The sequence below is a fragment of the Epinephelus moara genome, chromosome 3 (assembly GCF_006386435.1).
Source record: "Epinephelus moara isolate mb chromosome 3, YSFRI_EMoa_1.0, whole genome shotgun sequence".
Taxonomy (NCBI): Eukaryota; Metazoa; Chordata; class Actinopteri; order Perciformes; family Serranidae; genus Epinephelus; species Epinephelus moara.
In genome coordinates, this window is record NC_065508.1 from 32,314,244 (window position 1) to 32,337,821 (window position 23,578).

Below are 23,578 nucleotides of genomic sequence, written 5' to 3' on the forward strand. Positions count from 1 at the left end.
TACATTTGGTAAATCTTTTTAAGATTGATTTTCTCAGCAAATACAAACTCAGCTCAACATTAAGTAAACAGCAGCGAGGAGGTTTGCTTTCATATTCTGCTACTTTAAATCCAACGTTCTGCGACAGTTCTCTTTCCATATAGTGTGTCATTTCAGGCAGACTTAATGTGTGGGGATTAACAGGCTGCGCTGCAGACACCTGCCATTTGTCTTCCTCCTGCTCATGAGAATGCTACTTTCACCTGAGTACCACATGATTTTGTGTTTTATTAGAAGTGGCACTATGAAAGATGCCCATATAAAACACAATGTAAAAACTGCCATATACTAAAATTAATAGGGTCTGGTGGGGGAAAAAGGGGGAAAGTAAATAGCCAATTTTGCAAATAGCATTTTGGACACCACACACAGCCCCCCTCACACACACACACACACACACACACACAATTTTGGAGGTCTCTAACAGGCTTTTGTTCAGGTGTCTTGGATAGCTCTCTTTTTACATGACATGTTGCTTGTCTGTGCCAATCCTATATTATATACATTCAGCCCCTTCTGCTGTGACAACAGCTTACAGAAAGCAAAAGTGCAGCATGAACGCATTCTCCTGCAGAAAGTGAGTGATTGAGAGCTAGCACGTAATATCCACTGGTCAGACAAGCTCCAGACGCACCGAGGACAGTTTTGGGCTGACTGCAGCAATGGTTACATCTCAGTGCCCAAGTTCTCCTGTCAAAATTCTTGGTTTGCATTGTTTGTTTAGATACAAGTAGGGCTCCCCCCTGAAAGTATATGATTTGAATCACCAATCGGAGACCCCTCAGTCAACTGAGATTCTTCAAGGCGAGCAATTGTTTTTTGGAGGGTTGTCAGTGTGCAGTGTACTTCTGGGGACATTTTGGTCTCCAAAAGTAGGTGCAGAGTCAGCGCTCCTTGCTTTCCCACTGCTCTATCAGGTAAAATCATTACACTAAATCAAGTCATTTTGTCTGCTTGGTGAAGATGACTGCGACTGGTAGCGGCAGCTGCAGACCTGGACCAAGGGTGAGTCTGTGATGGCGAGTGAGATGAACGCAGCTGCCCAGAGGAAGAGAGGCTTTGCCCGGTGAAGCTCTGAGATAATGTTATCTTCAGCCTTCTGCTTAGAAGTAGTGAATTTATAGCTCACAGCAACTCAGTATGACACAGTTTTCTGGCTTTTGTTTGATATTCAGTGTCAGCAAAAAAATGATGTTGCATATTTGTGACTTGTTGATAGCATAGTTAGCGCGCATTAGTTTGAAACCCTGTTCAAAAATCTAGCAGTTCAGTATGGTGTTGATTGATAAAAAGGACACATAATTCAATTTTCGTATTGAACAATCAAATTCAATTTAACTGATAAAACTTCTGAGTTCAGCTAGGTTATTACTTAAATAAAGACAATACCAGTACCCTTAAAGTAATACAGATATCAATATAGTACTTAATTTGATACCTTATTTCTTCATCCTTAATCTATACCCATCCTGTGAGTGGAATTGTGTGTAGTACAGCCAAACTTTTTAACGTTTTAGTCTCCGTCAAATACTCCATAATTAACTCCACCACACCACAGACTGTGTGGGTTGCAGCTGCTTGTGGTGACTGGCTGCGAACCATAGAAACTGTCATTTTTTCCAGCTCTGGGTAAAAAAGGATTGAATGCAGGTATCGTTTGACAGGAGACATTTTGATATTACCTGGCACTGGGTTAGTACAGATACCCAGCCCTGGGTACAGCCCTGGAAACCAGAATCCATGCCTGCGCATGCTCTTCCATCCAAACAATCTTTTCCTCCTGGCTCAGATTCAGTTGTCTGCAGGCCTACTTGCTGCATGTCCATGTGTCCAGTTAAATCATCAATAAAATCTCAACTGCTCATTCTGGTTTAAGACAACTATGGATTACCCCAGGACTATAAATTCACTCTGTTATCCTGGGTCTGATGACTGTTACACTGCGCTCGCAAATAGGGATGGGTATCTACTGTGATACTGACCTTATTAAGCAGATAGGTTACTGGCCACAATGTGACTGATTTACATTCAATATGGTTTCTTTGTCACTGTCATGATAAAATTTAGGGTTTCCACTATCAGTTACAGTCATTCAGTCGCAGCAGGCTGCCAACTCAGTTTTTACTACCACAGAAATCCCTGGCCACATCTTACCATCATCCATGTGGTATATATACTACATATAAATGACTCCATGCAGTGAGGAATACAGTATAAATGTGGGGGGGAAGAGAATGTTGCTATCTGATCTGTACTCTGTATTGGCAGATATCCTGTGTTAGATTGGTGCATCCTTACTCATAACCTGCCTTTCCTGGATCTGGATCTACCCTCTTTAACTCCGCATTGACAACTTTGTGTAGCCTCTGACTACAGATATGATCCGCCACAAAGACTGAGTGATTATATTTAATCATCGTCTCTTGACTGCTTAACTATTCCCTTCTTGTGTCAGTTGATATGCGAGTTCACACACACCCATCCGCATGTGAATACAAAGACATGCGGTGAGCGGTGAATGTTTGGGGCAGAAGAAGACAGCGGAAGACTTAGTGGTCCTTCTCCATCCCTGCAGGCAGTAAAGCAGGCTGCATGGCAGCCCTGTCTCCCAAGACAAGTTAATAAGATGGAGCAGTCCCCGGGGGCAACAGCCGGAGAGCATTATCACTTTGAAAGCAGCCAGAAAAACTGACACATACAAGGAAAGAACTCCCAAAAAGAAGCTATTAATTACCCCCTCTCACTAGCCACTGCTGCAGAAAAAGTTAATTTGACAATTTGGAAGACAGGGATTGTTTCAAAATAAGGGATTTTCCCTTCCACTTGGTCCAACGAATCTTCTGCAATTATTTTTTTGTGCGGCTCAACTCGTACGTACTTCTTAATTTGCATTTTTTTCCCCCACTATATCTCTGTCTCTCCTTCTCACACATGTATGACGAGGCAAACCTCTCAAGTGTGAAACCACAAGGAGGTGTGGGGCAACACAGCACATATCAGCACGTGTGAACCACCCAAAGACCACTTCTACAGACATGTGGTGTGATGAATAAATCATGCTGCATAAAACCAAAGGGGAGAGAAGTTCCTCTCCTGAGGGCCCACATTCACTTAGAGCTGCTTGACTCAAAACACAAGTATCTCCCTGCCATCTAAATGAGCCACACATGGCCGTGCGGAAGCAAATAAGAGAAAAACTGTCACCTCACTGAAGAAACATTGATCATTACACAATTTGTTCCCTTTTATTACAGCCATTGTAATTAAAAATAATTGAGTAGTGGGGTGGGCAGGTGCTCCCATCAACAATTTTTTTTCACCAATTAGCACTACAATAATATTGCCCTGGATATTGCAGATGATATTATTAGCATTTTGATGGAACACAAGTGCCTGCATGCCTGCACGCCAGAGAACTGTTCTCAAGTGGAATCTTTCACTGAGATCCACCGGGGAAGAGTCACTTCTGGTTCAACAAAAACAGGCTCAGAGACAAGAGAGAGAAGGCGTTATATTACAGCGCTGCATAAAGTGTTGTGAAGAGCCCTGTTAAAGATTCAAAGAAAGACCACCATCGGTGCATGTAGAGCAGAACTAGGCCAGTTTCAGCTGACCACAAGTGTAATCCACATCAGATACCATAAAAAAGATACATTAAATTGGATTTTTAAGCTGAGCAGTTATGGTCACAACATTTACCAAAAAAAAAAAAAAAAAAAGTGGGGAGCTGAACATAAATAAATTCGCTCCACACAAATCTGTATTTTAACATCAGGGGTAAGACCTGTATGTTCTCATATAGCCAGCTCGTCTGTTGTCAGAGGCCTAACAAATTGGTTCTCCGGCCACTTGGGAGCATGTGTGCAGCGTGTGATGCTTTACCCCGCACAGAAGAATCAGAATCAAATTTGAAGCATTGAATTTCTGTGATACATCTCACCAATTTCCTCTAAAGCATCCAAGCTGGATCTGAGCGTCTCTCTGTGACAAGGATTATCTCACGAATGCCAGAGGGGAAAGATAACTGACAATTATTCTGGGTTAAAATGACTTTTTTTTTCTATGCTTGCTGGCTATGCAAAGTGAGCGTAGATGCTAATTTGCAGTCTTGACCAGTGGTATCTAAGCTCCATGACATTAAAAAGGACCTCACATAATGATTGGGTTGTTATTAGTCATTCTGCAAGTTGAAATATCAACGTTTTCAGACAATACAGAACTAGTTCAGAGGTGATCTATGAAATGTATGCGTTCTGTGATTGGGTAATCCTACTGGTGTTCCCTTTTTTTTGTTGGTCAGCTACTCATGCCTAGCATGCATTCTTGCTTTCAATTAAACATGGCTTAATGATAAAAATATCATTCTTCTAAGTCTGATACATAAAATCAACTGAGGGGGACACGGAGCAAAAGAAGATGGTGATTTACAAAAGGCCATCTGTCAGTACTAGTTTATGCATGTGACCATGATTATTTACAGTAAGACTAGTCTGATGTTAAGGGCTTGATATCTTCACAGGACACACAAAGACAAACATACTGCACTCTACTGATTTGTGTTATTTTGTGCCATTTTTAAATGAGCAGTATGTAGAATTCAGAATTCAGTGGCATCTAACCATGTGCCTAGCGTGAACTTCGGGTTAGGATTCCTGCTGTGCTCAGTGTTCAGGAGGTTTTTACCGGGAGCTGAATTATCAGCATGTCTCTCTTCCTTGCTGATTTAAACCGGTAAAAACACTGAACAAAGCAGTTTAATGTCAATCTGTGTTTTTTTGACACTGTTCGGCTTGTTGCAGAGGAGCCACTAGCCCAGCACCTGCTAATGTGTGCTCACAATTTTTCTCTGATAACTAAAGATCCAGACGTTCAGGAGGTTTTCACTGGAAGCTGAATTATCTGCAGGGGTGACTTCCTCTCCAAAATAAATGGATCTGGTGATTTAGACAGGTAAAATGCTGAATAAAGCAGTTTTCATGTTAAATGTCAGTGTTTTTCGGGTGCTATTTGGCCTGTTCAGAGGCGCTGCTAAATACGGTTGCCAATACAAAAATGTGAAAACATGAATGGCCCTATCAAGAGCCAGCGTTTGGTTTGTCCATTTTGGGCTACCATAGAAACATGGGCCTGCAACATGGCGGACTCCATGAACTACGACCCACTCCCTATGTAGATATAAACAGCTCATTCTAAGGTAACAAAAAAAACCCACGACTCTTAGTTTTGGGTGGTGATACACGAAAGAAAACAAACTTATTACATTAAATTCCATTTCTGCCAATATATCCCCCTAAATCCCACACACTTTAATTTTCTGATTTAGCAAAAATACATCACCCGACATTCATGCCAATATGACGTTTCACAATTGCACAGATTCACCTGTGTGAAGAGGTAGACGGAGAAAGGGAGAGAGAAAAGGGGAGAAATGAAGCGGGGGAGTGTCAGAGACAAAGACAGAGAGACGGACACAGAGAGGGAGACTGAGACAGAGAGATCAGAGAGCTGGGGACAGAAGAACAGCGAACGATAAATGAATTCCCAAGAGAAAAGGAGGGACACGGAGAAATTACAGAACAAAAGGAGAAGACAGAAATGACATTTCTTAAGGGACTGCTGTGTGGCATTTGTAGGAAGAAAAATGAAATGTGAGGACCAGAGAGAGATGGAAGGCGGGAGAGGGCACGGGGAGAATGGAATGAGTAAGAGCGAGAAACAAAAGAGAAAGTGTGTGAGAGGTAAGACTAATTTATGAGAAATGAGGCAGGAGTCGGTGAGGCTGGCTGCTGCTGTCTGATGGATTGGGTGGGGGTGGGGGTGGAGGTGGGAGTGGGGTTTTTGCAGGTTGGTGGACAGAGAAGAACCTGTGATATGGATCCTTTGAGGCGGCATTTCAAGAAAAAGTGAACTCTCCAGAAATGGGACATGAAAAAAAAAAATAAATAAATAAAAAAACATCACTTCACTTTGGAAGAGAATCTCCCTGGCAGGTAGGCAGAGCAGACAGAGGCAAAGGTGAGAAAGAGACTGGGTAGGAAACAAAGAGAGAGAAGCACAAGGGAATCAGCAAAAAGGGGGAAAAAAAATGTGTGAAGTGACAGAGGCGAGAAAGAGTTAGCGAGGAAAAGATGACGGAGATAAAGTGAGATGAGAGACAGCTGCCTTTGATGCGACTGCTCTTCAACTGTGGCAGTTTGGAAAGAGGGGTGCGCACGTGTGGATGTATGTCCGCGTGCATATGCACATGCATGCGCGTGTGCAACCCTCTGAGTGTATGCAAGTATCTGTTATAATGAAGTTCACATAAGCGTGAAAGGCGGGATTGATGATAAGGCAGCTGCTCATTTGTAGTGCGTAAGGAGTCGGTTCCCACATGCTCCAAGTACACAAACACAGAGAGACACAATCGCTCACACACAGGCAGACGGAAAAGCTGCCTCTGGAGGTATCGAGAAACACTCGGGGCCTACAAAATATTCAAGGCTCTCCTCTAGACAGAATCCCCTCCCAAAGCTTGCTGACAGAGGAGCGCAGTGAACCTCCTCTTTCAAACAGCGCACCGTCTTTATTCGCCCTAGTCTTACAGCATGCTCGTACTGTATCAAAGCCAGGACACACGCTGCTGTGTGAAGTGCCATCAATGTACACGGCGACGCACACCTTCTCCTCCCTCACACACGCCCGCGTTCTCTTTATGTCTCTCTTTCTATCTTTCTCACACACACAACTTTGAGAGAACAGAGCGGGGAGCAGAGAGGGGCTGGCAGCAGCGATGAAAGACAGTGATGAAGGTGCAGCGGTAAAACACACTGTAGACGTCATCTATCTACTGATGGAGGGAACACATCACACAGACACGCTGTCTTTTAAGTTCAGTCTCTCTCAGCATGAGCCCAATAAAGATCAGGCCCAAAAGCACACATTTACAAGACCATGTGGTTCATACATGAATAAACACAAATACATACAAACAACACATAGTAACTAGGGCTGCAAAGGTTGTTTGTTTATGCTGAAACACCATGGTTCAGAGGGTCACAGTTTGGTCACACAGCCACATGTAGAATATATGGTGTGTGGCCTGATACATGTAATGCAGAACCAAATCTCTTGGGCCAGAATTCAGCCCAGAAACTTTTAGCTGTACACCGTTAGCAACATAAGCTGAGGCTAGCACAACGAGTGAAGTAGCATACAAGTCAGTCACTCTATGACAAGCACAAATTAAATGCCGGACGACCTGCTGCGGGTTCCTGGCCCGCTTCAACAGCAACCGAGAAAGAGTTGTGTATAATGGCCAAAATACATTGAAGCATGAACGCAGCGTAACACTTCTGCTGCTTCATGCCTGCAGCAGAGTGCGTTCAATATAATCAACAAAAGCTTATACTTCGACAACAGAAGCCACACACGACTACATGTCCCTCCAACAGGTAAAAACTACAAAGAACTGTGTAGTAAATGAGTAGAATCTGTTTAAGATGATAAATAAAAAGCTCATTGTAACAGAGGCAATGTGATGCAACAGAGTGACCTGTTTACATTGAACATTAAAATAAATTAAACAAATCAATGTATCCTGAAGTCAAAACGATCCAGTTTATTTTTTTCTGCATGAGTAAAAATAGCCTATGCTTCCAAACCCTACATTACCAACTGCATTATCACTTGGCGAGTCAGTATGCACATAGTGAAACTGGCAGCAACCACACGCTACAAAGACAGAGACTGTGTAGCAGGTAAAAAAAACAACAACACTCCACCCACACGACGCGTCACATTCATGCCCCGTCTACTTGCTTCACTATTGTAAGGTTTGTGAATGGAAACATACTGAACTGCTAAGGCACACTTGACGTCATCACCCAGATGTTCCAATCACCAGGATGAGGGTAAAACAATTTGGAGCCCAACTCATTATCCCCGCTGCTACAAACTGCGTTTAGACGCAAAAGCGAAGCAGGCAGAAACATAAAACGAATAAACTGGCATTTTCATTGGTTTATAGCCAAGGTGTAGCACTCCTCCAAATGCACAAGTTTTTTTTAAATTATTCTATAAAGTATCTCAAATTCCATAGCATGGCAAGAGTTGCTTTTCAGTATTAAGGCCTATTGCTGCCTATTGCTTTTTGGGACGGTGTGTGTTCAGTGTGTGTGCACAGTGTTAAACAGAAATGTTTGAAATATTTCTTGTTTTTATCATAAGAATAGTTTACCAATGTTGCCTGTGGACGAAAAGGTCTTAGTCCCCAGCAGGAGGTTTTTGTCTGTCTTTGACACTTGCACTAATGCCTTTTCAAAATAAATCACAAGAAATGTATCCTTACGCTTTTCTTCCTTTTCCCGCTGTGCCGAACCTGCACCGAACCATGACTCCTAAACCAAACCGAACCGTGACTTCTGTAGACTGTTACACCCCTTATAGTAACCCTTTCTCTCCAATTACACAGCCAATTCCATGGAGGCAAATTGCAAACAAAGGCAACTGAGCAAAGGGTTTATTAATCATATCATCATCCCACATGCATTACTATGTAACCTCATGAACTATTGATGGGCTGCCGTGTCAAGGGTCTCTTACAGCTGTGCGGTTTTGCTGGGGAGAGCTGCATTAGCCAAAAAAATAAGCCAAATGATGTCAGGTGTCGGCCCTAACCCCTATAATTTCACAAATTCAGATTTATTGCAGATCGTTATGCATTATGCCCCTGCGTATCTACAGAGATGTGCTGTTTGCCTGTTTGTTTCAGTATAAATGTGTGTAGTAGCCAATGTCATATAAAGAGGGTGGCTGGCTGAGGGCCTGTTCTCTGTGGGACTCTACAGTGGGGCAAGCGGCATATTACAGGGAATGGGCCCCTAGGCAGCCACCCGTTTTATATCGCATTGTACTACACACACACGCACGCACACACTGACACACACTCAAACACACAGACACACACTCCCTTGCATAAATAAAAACACAGCACACCTACACAGAAGCGCACAGTTAAACACAGAAAGACCGACTTGGAACCTGTCAAGTGCGAACAAACTGATGACAAGACGGCGACAGATGGATTCACTGAGGAGAGACGAGCTACGCATTCAACTCAATTAGCAACGTGCTGCTGCATGACGCCGATGGGATATGGAATCTTACCATGACTGGCAACCTGTCAATCGAGCAACAGAGCTGCAAAACAAGCATCATGCAAGACGCAATGAATTAAATTTAATAAACCAATAAATAAATTAATTTATGAATAAATGGTATAAACCCATGGAGTGGCAGCTCTGCATCGAAAAACAGGGCATAATGTGACCAGGGAGCCTAAATATCCCCAGGCGCACACACACAAAGAAGAAACTGGCAGCGGGGAAAGAAGAGGAGGAGGAGGAGGAGGAGGAGGCAGTGGGGAGAGACAGAAAGGAGAGAGAAGAGAAAGAACAATGGCTGCTCCCCTCTTTCTCTCTTGCTCACTCTCTCTTCACGAGCTCTGTTCATACATTATCCTGCCATGGTACCTAATGAGCCAGGCATCTCCACCCTGACACTTACGCTTGGCTAGGCAACCCTTATTACAGTGTGGAGGCTCTCTCTCTCCCTGTCTCATACACACACACACACACACACACATAGAACTGACCATCACAGGTCATCACAGCCGCTGTGTAATGGGGTTGCATAAAAACATTGCTTGTCACTTGTGATGTAAAGGAGCTCGCCATATTCAAATGCATCTTTATTGTCTGTCGGAATACATCATCATATAATGGTTTAAGTGTGTTTGTGTGTCAGTTGCAGAGATGTCAAGTTCCTAGTTTTTACGAATACATGAGGCAGCCTGAAGGCTGCTGGTGAATATGGGGACAGACACAATGTGCCCCTTCTGAGTCCTTGGTTATTACCCATGCTTCATTGTTTATGACGGCAAACAAAATTGCTCTTTTTAGTCTATCTTGTCTGGCAACATACCAGTCAGTGCCAGGATGCACCCTGCAGTGCTATGATTGTTTTGGCTGCTTCTGTATAAAAAGCCCTTCCACTTCAAAAAGAACCTCCCACAACTGTTTAAGTGGTAAAGCAGCAGGGCTGTGGGAGGCCAATCAGCTGCAAGTACAGTAGGGGCTACACGGTAAAAGTTGGTCAAACAAACATCAAACGCCACGACAGCATGCTAGTATAGAGTGGAGGCGGGAGGAGGATTGCTTTGAACTGGGGGATGACTGGCATGTTGGTTAGAGCCCCACTCCAGTGTATTTTGGCATTTTAATGATAATTCATATTTTCTGAGTCATTTCCTGACAAAGTTGATTAGCCACAGTGATGGCAAAATAGTTTTTGATAAACAACAATTTTGTGCTCAACGTTTAAAAGGGAAGACTGTTGCTAAAATGGGGAGATGACGTATATAGATGCAACAGGCCATACGTCATCTCCAAGCTTGCACAGGTGTACTGTTATACCTCTGCGTCTGAGCAGCAAACCGATAAACCTTGTCATGAGCTAGCACGTCATGTCATGAGCACAAACCCACATTGAGCCATGACTCTGAGTAACTTGTTCATGAGCACCAAGCGGCAACCTCCAGAGATGAAAAATTATGCAATGTAGAAATGCCAAAAACTGCAGTTCCTTGAATGACCACTTGAGGCTGACTCTAAAAGTAAGTCAATCGCCGTATACCCCCATTTTAAAATGACCGAATTTACAGCAGCAATTGATACCTCGAGAGATATTCCAGTTGGTTGCGATCTACAACTGCTGGATGCCACTGAATCCTCCACACCAGAACTTTACAATTATACATAATTAAGGGCTTGGTCACCCTGAGTGACAGGCTGTCTTCTAAGCATATGAATCAGGACAACCCCTCACTCCCCATTAGCTCCACCCATCTGTCCAAATATAGTCACTTCTGGACCCAAAAATCCAAGATGGCGTCAGCCAAAACGGCAAACTCAAGGCTTCAAAATGGTAGTCTACAAACCAATAGGTGACGCCACGGTGGCAATATCCATTATTTTTTTATACATTCTATGATAAGCATTCACCCGCTGAGTGAGAGCTGCTGCTCAGCGACACTCCTCTTCAGTAAGCTAACGCAGCAGCACAAAGCACACCCACTGAGCCAATGAACAATACTGATTCAAACTGAAATCGCAAAATGTACCTTTGAGATGAATATTTTGCTTGTGTTTACATGATCGTGGTATGCAAGAGTTGTAAATCATTTTTTTTTATTATTAAATAAAGCTAAGAGAGCTTGTGGAAAATTGGAAGCCTCTCCAAATTCAGCAGCTGGCTCAAGTGTAAATGGTCTGATGACCCTCGGTTCATTACGGTCCTTGTCTCCAGAGGTGGGGAAAAATCCTTCACCTCATACATTATATTTATTAAGTGACTGCTATCAACATCCATGCTAATATCCATGCTATCGCTATCTTTGCTGATGAAGCTGACCTTGACACGTACGCCAGAAAGGCAATCTGGTTGCCATTGCAATGGATTATATATGACCATCAACAACGCCGCCATTCTCTGTTTGAGAAAAAAACTTTAAGGGGAAAACAGGAAGTAACCCTGGCTGGAGTGAGGCTATAAACCCTTAGAATGACATAAGACACTCAGTTTGACCCTCAGAGCACAAAGAATCTAAAAAAAAGTGTGAAAGAAACCAGAGATTGTTCTTTGATTGTTCCTTTTAATCTAAGATTAGATGCCTGGACTGGAGGTGATGTAATCTAATTCAATCTTTCTGTGAGAAGTGATTGCTGCAGCTCAGCAGCTGATTGTGATATACAGCCCTGTGAGGTGGTGTATTTCTGACCACCATTACACTTAGACGGACAGTAAAAACACTAACTTCAAAGCAGTTGGGCTGAGACTTGATAGTTTTATGTTGTCCTCTTTAATCGGAACTTGATAGCTTATATTGAAGTTATGTTGAAGCTGCGTCCCTGAAAAAACAATGCATGTATGATGCTATCATATTAAAACTCAAAGACATATCGCTGAAAAAAACAGCCTCAACTGTGTTTTCTTAAAAAGGAGCAGGAGGAATAATTGATTTTTTGTGACTGGGTTTAAATGACATCTATGAATGTAAATTAATCTCCTTTGTCTCTTAAAGTCTATTAATCAGAGGCTATTCATCAGAGCACAGTGCAGAGATATATTGTAGACATATTATGATTTATGTATATCAGCATCAGGAACAGTTAACAAAGACTGTTTCATGTTATACAGCTGCTGAAAATTCTGATGTAAATCTATCTATAAACTGTAAGCCAACTTTTTTACTGCAGTTTTTACATTTTTAATTTATTTTTCACCTAAACAAGAGTACGGATATTTCTCTTATTTAATGAAGTATATTCCAACAAAAACTGCATCACAACCACTTTAACATATCTATAAATTCAGTAGCAACCAGTCTTGAAATTTACTCTTCCCAAGTGTAAACTATGTGTAGCACAGATGTTTCTGCGGTGCATCTGTGGGCGTGGAGGCTATCAAAAACATGTCCTTGTGATCAGCATGTTTTAAAAATCTTACAAAGACAAGAAGCGACATATTTTACTAACGCTGCACAGCAGACACTTAGATAATTCCCTCATGTGCTGCGCTCAGCTGTAAGACGCCTGGGTAGGCACCAATCAGGCTGTAAAAAATACAGGGGACAATGCAGAGGGAAGCTTCCCCTGTCTGTCTCCGTAACACTCTCATGCACATTAGATGCAAAAACAATATTCCTGCAGTTATATGAACCTCTTCCTATGTCATTGTTAAACCTCTTGACTTTGACACTTTGTAATAGCTGCATATTATCCAGATTAAGGTGAGCTTGTCTGTACATTCAAACAAACTCGTGCACCTATGTGTGTCTCACACAAGCGATGTGTGTGCATTGTGTCTGAGCATGTGTGCGTACTTGTGTGTGAGTGGATGTAAACTCAGTATTCCAGGTCACGGTGGCTGCAATCTCACAGGAGGTTTAACCTTGGCAAATCCACTATTAGGTGTTCTGAGAATGATGATGTGAGCAGTAGATCCTCCCTGATGGTTTCACTTTCTAAGAGCATCCAGCAGGTCACAAATAGAGAAGCTGTGGGGGTATTACAAGGTCAAAGGTTGGCTAACTCTCAATATGATGACAATTCCAAGCTGGCATTTTCATTTCCTGAAGAGACTGATTCCCCATGGCAGCAGCTGAGGCCAAAGATGTTTGCTTATTTTTGTTCAAATAAGTTCTTCTCTGCTTTTAAGAGAGAATAGATACTGCAAATATGCAGTGCGGACTCGCTGTGTGCGTAACAATCTTTACATTCACATACTGTATACTGCATATCCAAGAAAAATTCTAATCAATATGGCTTTCAAATGCATACACACACGCAAATCAGACCTTGCCTATCATACACAAATGTGCCTTTCTGCACATTTTCTTTTTGTCCCTTTCATTTTGTCCTTCAAACGTCTTCAGAGGTGCGGCCGTGCAGCCAACCAGTGGGAGTAGCTGATGTTTTTAATGGCACATGGTTTGTCTCCTGGTGGTGAGATAAACATGGGGAAGAGATTAAAACCCCAGGCTTTCTTCCACAATCTCCTGCCTTCATCCTCCTTCCCCTTGCAGTGTCCATGCAGGGCTGGCACAGCAGACTCTAATTCAAAACCAAACCCGTCCGGTCTATGAGGCACGCAAGAGCCTAAAAACACACACGACTACAGCAACATTCGTAGAGGAGCAGATGTCAGCAGGGGCAGGAGAGAACAGACAGGTGACAAGAAGAGGAGGATTCTCTTCTGTTTAATCACCTACCTGTCAAGCATTGGGCTCACCGCACAACACTAGCAGGAATGTGCACAGCTACGACTGTAACGCTGGTGTTGATTTTGAGGTGAGTCTGTCGGGGTCACTGATGTCGGGATGCAGATCACAACAAACACCCTGAAGAGGAAAAAAGCAGGGCCAGAGGCCAGGCTCCCTGCTTCACGCTACGCCTCCCTAGTGAGGCGCAGGTTGGCCACAAAGCTGGCTCGTCTAAGAGCTGATGAGCTGGAGCAGTTATTAAGAGTGGCTAAACATATCATTTCCTTTGTCACTGTGATTAGGCCAAGGCGAGGGGGCCCTCAGGTGGAGGTAGACCCAGAGTGTATGATTAGCTCTGCCATTTAAATGACATTCACACTAATCGCTAATATCAGGTCTGTCAGGGTGAGAGAATACAATAAGGGAATATGTCAGCTCACATTGGAAATGCAAGAAAAAAAAAAAGGTGCGGGAATATCTGATTCCACTTGATGTGAATGCTGTGTCAATCAGTTAAGTCAGGCGGATTGTTTTACTCTGCATCAGTGCTGCTGTACAGTAGTCACAGAGCACAGAGGAGCTGAGATCTGTAAACACTGCAGCTCCTGTGGAACCAATGGGGGATTCAGTTGTTTAAAAAGGGATTGGCAGTGAGGGGAAATTAACCATCAAAGAAGAGCTGGCCCTTGGAAAAGTGCTGGTGAAGTTCTGCTCAAATAGGTTTTTTATCCTCTTGTAAAAACAGCACCGGCCATTTGCTTACAGAGCTATTTGGATGAGAAATTAAAGAATTGGTTAACTTTTCTTCTGCTGGGGGAAATTCATCTCTGAAGTCGCGCCATCTTTAAAACTCAAATGACCCTGCTCCCTCTCTTGCCTGAACAAAAGAAGGCATTATCAAACCTCACTCTCAGCAGTGCTAGATCCATTTGGTAAACAGCCTGTGTCCTACAGTAGTAATCAGAGGGTATTTTTGAGGGATTTGCAGGCTGGCCAGGAGGCATCCGCTGGAGTGATCTCTAATTGCTAGAAGCGGAGGCCTAGACTGCCTGGCGCTCTTTTGAAGCCATCGGCAGCAGCTTCCAGCCAGAGGAGCCAGCAGGGGGAGGCTTCCCACTGAGGCACTCCTTTTTCTTTATTTCCTTCTCTTTCTCTCCCTCACCATGCCGTCATTCTACTTTTCATGCTTTTTCTTGTGCTCGGTCCCCCTTCTTTCCATTCTCTTCTTCTCCTTCCCATTTCTTCTCCGACTGTACTTGTTCCCTTTCTCCGCTCCCTTTCCTCCCCCACCTCCCCTCCTCTCCTACTCAGTCAATGAGCCAGCAATCACTTTGCAGACAGACATCCTCTGCTCAGTCGGCCATGTTCAATCCCTAGCACCGGTGGCTGATGAGGCATTGTGGTGACGTCAAACACCGGGGCTTTTCAGGGAGCAACAGTTAACCTGTGGAGGCGCAGCTCTGCTTCCCAGGTTACAGGACTCATACTGGCAGTCTTTGTATAAAATAATGAATGTAATATGCCAAAGAGATGAAAGATAATGAGGCCAATTATTTTCTTCTTCTCACCCAGCGAGGCAGGAGAGGCGAATTTATGTCAAATAGTTGGTGTATAATGACACCTAATACCTCTCAAGCCTTTGTTGCTGTATGAGCTTGTGTATCCTGGGGCAAAGACTTTTGCTCTATAGTTTTTTTTTTAAATTGTGACAAACACGCGAAACAGCACAACCACTAAATAATAATATGATATTGTTAGAAAGTTGGAGTGCATATTCATAGGCTTGGGAATTTTGTTTGCATTGCTTACAGGGGCTGTAAAATTCATCTATGAAATGAACAAAGACACACGGATTGGAAAAAAAAAAAAAAAAAAGCTGCACGCCGTCATCCACACACACAGTCTCACAGAGACACAACCAGTTTTTGGTTGTTTGGAAGGCAGCTCGCTCAGTGTGACATTGACTCCTCAGTGCCAATTCCACACTGGGAGCTGCACTTGCTAGCTTTGCTGCCAATCCAGGTAAAGAGATTACAGACACACACAATGCAGTCTTCTGTTCGTCTGCCAAGAAGAAAACCAGCCCTTTAAGCCCATAGGAAAAAAACGGCTATACACAAATTCACACAGCCTCGGCCCCGTCCTCGCACAAAAAAACCAAGAATCCCCTTCTTCTCCAGGAACACGGCTTCTAATATGGGCCTCGCTCATTTGGCTCTCTCACACAAAGCAGCCTTGTGACTAAAACAATTCAGCCTTCACTTCTTTATCCCGGTCCCCAACACTGTTGCGCATTACTATTACTTGCATCATTCAAATAAAGAAGGAATTTGGCTTACGATCAGTCACACAGTCATTATAAAGCTACACTAATGGGTGCTGTCTGCTTACAAACTATTGTAAAACAATATGAAAGAAAGTTACACTAGGATTTCATCATCTTTCTTAATGGTGTAATTAAAAAGGTGGAGGAGAACGCAAGTGTCACCCGAAATAGATATAGGTGCCACCTTCAATATTTTAACTCACAGTAATTAGCTAAAAACTTGTTAGAAGCTAAATACTTGATGGAAACTGCAGGGATGACACTGATTTATAGCAGTACAGATTTTTGCAGAGCATGAATCAAACAATCACTGTGGCACACAGTTTTGACCCAATTAATCAGCTACTTCTAATCGTAAGAGTGTAATTCAGCTTTGGGATTGCAATGCACTAATTTGCATTGTATGTACTTATCTTTTTTGGATTTGTGTGGATGACATGTGATGCCAAGAAGCCGCTTGTGAATAATCAAATCAGAGGGAGTGTGTATCTATACTTTACATTTTCTCTTGAAAAATTCCTGTGTGGATTATGTGTGTGAAATTATGCTACAGATAGATGTGTTGATGAAGAGAGTGGTAATGTGGTGGAGAGGGAGGGCTAATTATGGCGTGGCGGAGTAGCACTTAATGAAGGATGCAAGTAGCAAGACAAAGAATTCATCTATCATCTACTGTACCTTTAAGTTACAAATTAAGCCCTGATTCTTTGGCGGGTAACGATGGTTGCCATTCTGACACTCTTTCATCATAGTCTCCATCCCCTCCTCTAAGAGATGCCATTTGTCTCACCTCAGAAACACTCTGCTTGGCACTACCAATTGTGTTTGACAGTAAAATCACATTTTGGATCATAAATCAATTGTCAGCGTGCAGGACGGCAACAGATGACAGAATGATTTTGACTCAGGGCTATTCCAAAAGCTTTTATTTCCCACCCGTGTAGCTCGTCCTGTCATCCAGGGGTGGCATGTGGAGTCGTGTTGAGGGTGACGGGAACGACGACTGGTATGTATGGTCCATGACTGATGTGTTCATGGCCTTGTGTCAGGACGTGGCTGGGGTTTTTGAGCACACACATTGTAAAGTGGACCTCCTGCATTGTTGGCTGGACAGCAGAGGTGAGGTCAGCCCTATAGGCGCAAAACTGAGTGAGTGAGTGAGTGAGTAAGTGAGTGAAGTTACACCATTGGCTGGAGTGACTGATGACATGAGTGGTGGTGTTTCCCCACTGGCTGCTGCTCTTCCATAATGAACAGGCACTGACAGAACGGTGGACGTTGTCAGTCCTCAGTCCTGTATTACTGAATTCCTCATTGTCTGTAACTAGTTTAGCATGAAAGTACAGTGGAATTAGCATGCTAGCTTGCTAACTAGCTGGCCGCTACATGACTAGAAATTAACAACTTAATGCTTCATCAGCACACTCATGTCACAGCATAGAAAAGCACATTGCTATCATCAGATGAGTAACAACTTTGCTCGGCTCATTTTCTGTAACCACTGTAATGTTAACATCAACAGCATGGTGGAAGTAGCTAGTAGCTAACTGCAGGTGAAATGTTAATTTTGGATGGAGAAAAGCGAGGATCACCTCATCAATTTGTTTAATATATACAGCCGTGTCTGTATGACACAAGCTTTAACATTATTTAAACGTTATTTACTATTACATGTGACAATGTTGAAACAAGTGCCGCCAGCATTTGAGGAGAAGGTAGAAGTAAGACACTAAAACTGAAGTGTACATACATGTTTAAATGTCAGAATGGGTGCAGACACAATGACAAAAGCCTCCTCTTGGTATTCTTATATATAGGTAATCTTACAAACTATCATTAATGGCACACTTGGCATACTTGGCTCCAGTAGTGGCTGATGGCTTCGCCAGTCATATGGGGACGTACATCCCCAACCAGAGCTCAAGAGGGGAGGGTTGTGTTAAGTTGAGCAAAAAACGAGCCGATTAACGGTTACATCTCCAGAGGAAGCAGGTCCCTTCTGCTGTGTGACTGTGTCTAAGTGTATTGTTCACTGTTTAACATGTATTTACCTGGGGTTTTGATTGGACCCATAGGCTGGGCCAGTTCTGGAAGCTAATGTCAAGGCGAACGAAAGTCCGTAATTGGGTGACTGATGGCCACTTGCGGTTTCAAATGAAAAGTCCGTGTTTAAAATTAAATCCCTAGGTTTGACCTAGTGTTGTTGAATAAAGCACCCAGTACTAAAAGAATAACTAAAAAAATACAAATAGGCACACTCCTGATTTTCTCTTTTCTGTCACAAAATGAGTGTCAGGAGAGGAAGGGAACCTTGAAGGGAGGCGGTGTGATGGGGACACTGCAGTAGAACATGGAACAATAGGCGCCCTCTGGCATCAACCTCTGGACAGCCCAAGCTGCTCACCAAAGACACTGAACTCACCCACAATGAACTGCTGCAGAGGGAAGGGAGGCTTTAGAGAGTTCAATTTCCAACACAATTGGCTGTATTCTACTCCTTTAAATGCCAAGGAGATGGTGTGCAGCGTGCGCCTTTGTGAGGAGCTTTGCTTACAGCGAGTGTCCTCTAGCAGGAGAGACAGAGAGAGAAAGACGAGAGAAATGGAGAGATGGCGAAGACAGGCAGGGCGGTGGGGAGATGGTGTGGGGACAGAAATAGTGAGACTGTGTAAATGAAAAGGAAGAAAGGATAAGACTGAATGACTGGGCGAGATAGAGAGTAGGAAAAAAAAGAGTACAGAGAAAACGAGAAGGGTAGAGAATGTCTCCTCTGGCTGTCGTTTCGCCAGCCTCGCAGGGACCGTCTGAAGGACAATGCTGCTACTAGTGGAGTGTGACGTTTGTCCTCTATCCAATTCACCACAGCCCCAAAGAAAACACACTTACAATCAAGTGTCGATCATGCATCTCATACACAATAAACTCTTCCAAACAAAATACAATGCATTATAGTAATATACAATACAGCCGCTATGTTAAAAAAAAAAGCTTAATGGGAAAAATAAAAAGGCTCTGAGATAACATTCAAATGAGGTGATGTGTAGTCATTGTGTGCCACAGCAGGCCTAACAAGAGATCACATTTAACTGCTGAGAATTTTACCTCAGATACCCATTGCTTTCTTTTTTACTTTGCACACACCTCCATAATATACTCTTCTCTACAGTGTATTTAATTTGCTCCTAGAAAGTATTATTTAACCTATCACAAGCTTATGTAAATATAAAAATGCATACTGACCTCAAGGACATTTCTTTCTTCTTAGTTTGCGACAGCAAAAATATAGTCACGAAATGTCTTTTCACAACAAACACAAAAAAGCAGTGTGAATAAACCGCATGGAAATTAAATTTTCTTTTAACCCATCTAACTCTATGAGCCTATCCACACTGAATTCAAAACTTTCGTTTTCTGCCCTGCACCTGGACGCAGGGCTAACATATAGTGACAGACAACCATTCACGCTCACATTCACACCAAAGGACAATTTAGAGTCACCTAACCTGCATGTCTTTGGACTGTGGGAGGAAGCCGGAGTACCTGGAGAAAACCCACGCTGGCACGGGGAGGACATGCAAACTCCGCACAGAAGGGCTACCCCACCCTGGGTTCGAACCAGGAACCCTCTTGCTGTTAGGCAACAGCGCTAAGCACTGCATCACCGTGCCAAATAAAGATTATAAAGACAAATTAAAACCGACAAAAGAAGGGTAGACATTCTTTGCCGTCAAGGTAACGTAGGTCATACCCAGTCATTTCCATGTGCATTAGCTGACATTATGCTGCAGACATTATACGTATCAGAAATACATGTAGCCTAGTCGTTGTGAGAGGTATGCTATATAACTTGACCATCTACGATGAGCAATAATATCAAAACAATTATTATTATTATTAGAATTATTGCTGTTGTTGTTGTTATCAATACCAGCAATGGAAGCATATTAGCTCACTGTCTGTCCTTGAGGAATCCACTGTGCCCTGGAGCATTGGTATTATAAGATGACCATTATAAACTGACCATTAAGCCTGTATGTATCACAAACACATAGCCCCCATATGATAAACAAATCTGGACTCCGTTCAATCCAGCCATAAATGATGAAAACCGGTGCAATGAAGCTCAGCATTTATACTCGTTACAATAAGATGACGCCACCCATAGGAAATGCAACCACACTGTAACTTCTACTCAGTACACTCAGAATAACGAGCCCGCTCCAGTGTGTAGAGTTGAATGTGGGTATACTTTCGTAAACACAATGATGATTGTGTGACACTGTGATTGTGTCACACAAGTGTATTTTCGGTGGAATGCACGGGACAAGAATATTTGTGTCAGACTTGGTGTAAAAGCTTTGTATGCAAAAAGTCGTCACGAATAATGCATAGTTAAACGTTTTTTGTTTGGGTCCAGTGTGAAAAGGCCTTAACCCCGCCCCTTTTTTTTTTTTTTTTTTACATAAGACATGGAATTTTAGGCTGCCATTGTGCTTTAGGGTTTGGGTTCAGAGCAGATTTAAAATTTGGTTGAAATGGTAATGCAAATGTAAACTGGACACCACAGCTGTGTTGCAGTTATGACAGCATTCCAGATTAACAAGAAAAAGGGGAAAAATGGAATTAGTTGTCAGAAATATGTTCTTTCCTGCAGTGCTTTGCAAAGCATTACAGACACTAAGTGAACTGTTCTTTGCAACTACGGAACAGGCACCATGGTTTTTAGAAGAACTGCAGCGTGTAACATTTGGATGTTAAATAAAGAATGTGTTATTCTTATCTATTGCAGTGCAGCAGACAAATCCAGAATTATTTTTTCATGAATCAATCTGTAAGATAAAAATGAACACAGGTGGGGAATTGATTTGGACTGCGGGCTGCCAGATGCCCATTTCAGGATCTGTAGGCAGCGGTAAGGTGGGCCCAGGCACTGGTTTCACTGATAATATATTCAATGTCCTTTCCTTTGTGGTCATGGTGCAGCTGAGCCATTAATATTACACAATCACACCAATGGCACTGATCAATTATTCAATTTTTCTTATGGTTCTGTAATATTCTATGCAATTCATCTGGAGGACCTGTTGTGTTTTTAAGATGAAAGCAGCAAATATCCACTGTTTCAAATTCAAACTGGAACAAAATATCAAAATGCTAGTTAGAAGAAACAGCAACAGCAGAAAGCACTGCACCTGCCTCCTGCCTCAGTGTCACACTCAATATAAATACGTCCACTGTCATCAGAAAAATTGCCAAGGAGGCTGTTTCTCCATCATTGTCTTCATTTGAAGGGCATTTTGCTGCCCAAAGGCAAACGCCTAACACACTCCCCGAGCGTGGCGCCCATCCCCTTTCACAGAGGGGCTGGCGGTGCAGCAGACAGGAGAGGGAGAAATAAGAGAGAGAGAAAAAAGCCTTCGTCTCAAAGCAGACCTCACACTGGGTTCTGTCACTACAGATCAAAATCCCCTCAAAGCCATAGATCACTTCCACTACAGTTCACATGTTCCACACTTAGAAACTGTTTACCAGACTCAAAGAGTTCGTCTCCACAGCGTACACACACACACACACACACACACAGAGTGCACACACAGGATACAGTAGGAAAAGGCAGAGAGTTTGCACAAAAAACAATACAGCCTTCGATCTGTGCCAACTGCACTTAAACATTTATACAGGTTGAGGGGATGAGTCGCTCACAGCAAACAAATGTTTACATCTATATGGCAAAACAGCGCTCAGCCCAGTTCAGTGAGACGGTGCGGTGCCAGCTCTGCCTACAAGTGAGCTGACTGGTGTGACAAACAGAGAAGTGTCTGCTCCTTTCTCTCGTGGAAATACCTGTCAGTGCCTGTCGACTACTCACGCACACGAAATATATATACACATACACAGCCGGGGACAGTCTGTCTCCTAAAAGTTCCTTTAACGTACCTATGTGAGGATTCATAGCCAATAACAGCCGTCGCGCCGAGTTCTGGATAAGTGACAGCCCTGTATGGCGGTTAAGTCAGGCCTGTGAGCATGCAGCTTGGCTAAAATACACGCCACTGCATTGTGGCGCAGAGGAGGAAACCTGTCTTTGGAAAGTCCTCTGTATGAGAGAGAAACGTCCCCTCATCCCAGATAAGGAGCCGATGAGAGATAGCGATAAAGTCAGTGCTTCTCCTGGGCCTTATCTGATGCTGTTATCTGACTGCACAGCACCCACCATCTCGCAATCTTTACACCCTTTAAGCACCTCTCTGAAACACTCACACCAGCATCATCACAGACACACACACACGCTCAAACATTCTAAACACCGTACCAGCTTATTGATTACTTTGACACGCTCCCATTGTTGAGCAGATGGTACACCTAATATCATGTAAGATTGGAACTGTTCTGTGTTATCTCATGGGGAAAGGACATAAAATGACTATTTTCTCACCTTTCAGAAAGAGAGAGCAAAAAAATTTTTAAAAAAAGGGAGAAAGGAGAGCAGACGTTGTGCACTTACCTCTATGTCTGTTAGTAGTCTTATCAAACATAAGCATGGCATCATCAACCTGGAAGACATAAGAAAAGCACTGACATTAGCTTAATCTTTTCAGCAAGTACCTCACGTCACCTTCTCCCCATTGAATCACATCTCATTCTTCTCACTGTAATTATTCTTAGAATATATATCCTTACTGCTTTACACTTATTTCTTTCTAAGCACCTCTCTCCTACATAATCACTCTGTGGTCACAGGATTATCGTTAGGTTACCGTTTCCCTTTATGACTGTAGCACCTAATTTTGATAATATAGGTATTTTAGCAGTGATTTTTACTCATTGTCTGCATTAGATGTGCCAAAGATGGGAGTTAAAAGTAGCAATAGGAGAGAAAATTAGCAATAATGACAAGCAGTGGGGAAAAACGAGAACTGTGTGGACAAAATGTTTATTTTGATGAACACCAATGTCCGGTCTTGGGAAGAGTGACAGATAGACACATTACACTAAGCGAGCGTGAGACAAATGGGATCCTTCCCTCATCTCACAGCCGCAGCGGCAGCAGCATCTACCATAATATCATCCCTCATCATGTCCAATAAAGCCACACACAGACAGACAGCATTTTTTTTCTCCACACATCCCTGAAAAACGGATCTCTAGACACACTGTGCTTTCTATAACTCTGAAGAAATGCTTAAAAAACAGAGTGAGGCATGCTCATTTAGCCTGTGATTTTGTCTTGGGAGAGGAAAAAAAAACAAAAAGGAAAAAAAAACAGAGGGGAAGACAGCAGCAGCAGACAGAAACAAAGAGGGAACACTCTGCACCATTCACTCTCTGGTTATGGTCTCTAGGTAAAGTGTAACGGTGTACCGAGGAGGCTTGATGCTATGCAGGGGGGGGGGGGGGATGTGCGCACAAGC

The 23,578-nt window shown here is 42.9% G+C and overlaps 1 protein-coding gene across 15 annotated transcripts in view; it reads right to left on the minus strand.

Moving 5' to 3' along the window:
* The window catches only part of msi2b (musashi RNA-binding protein 2b), a 299,715-nt gene that overhangs the window by 105,812 nt on the left and 170,325 nt on the right, over nt 1–23,578 (minus strand). For all 15 annotated transcript variants that reach the window (XM_050034942.1, XM_050034918.1, XM_050034956.1 and 12 more), the window contains one exon: nt 22,672–22,720. In XM_050034942.1, coding sequence (XP_049890899.1) covers nt 22,672–22,720 — 49 coding nt within the window. The remainder of the gene's footprint in view (nt 1–22,671; nt 22,721–23,578) is intronic.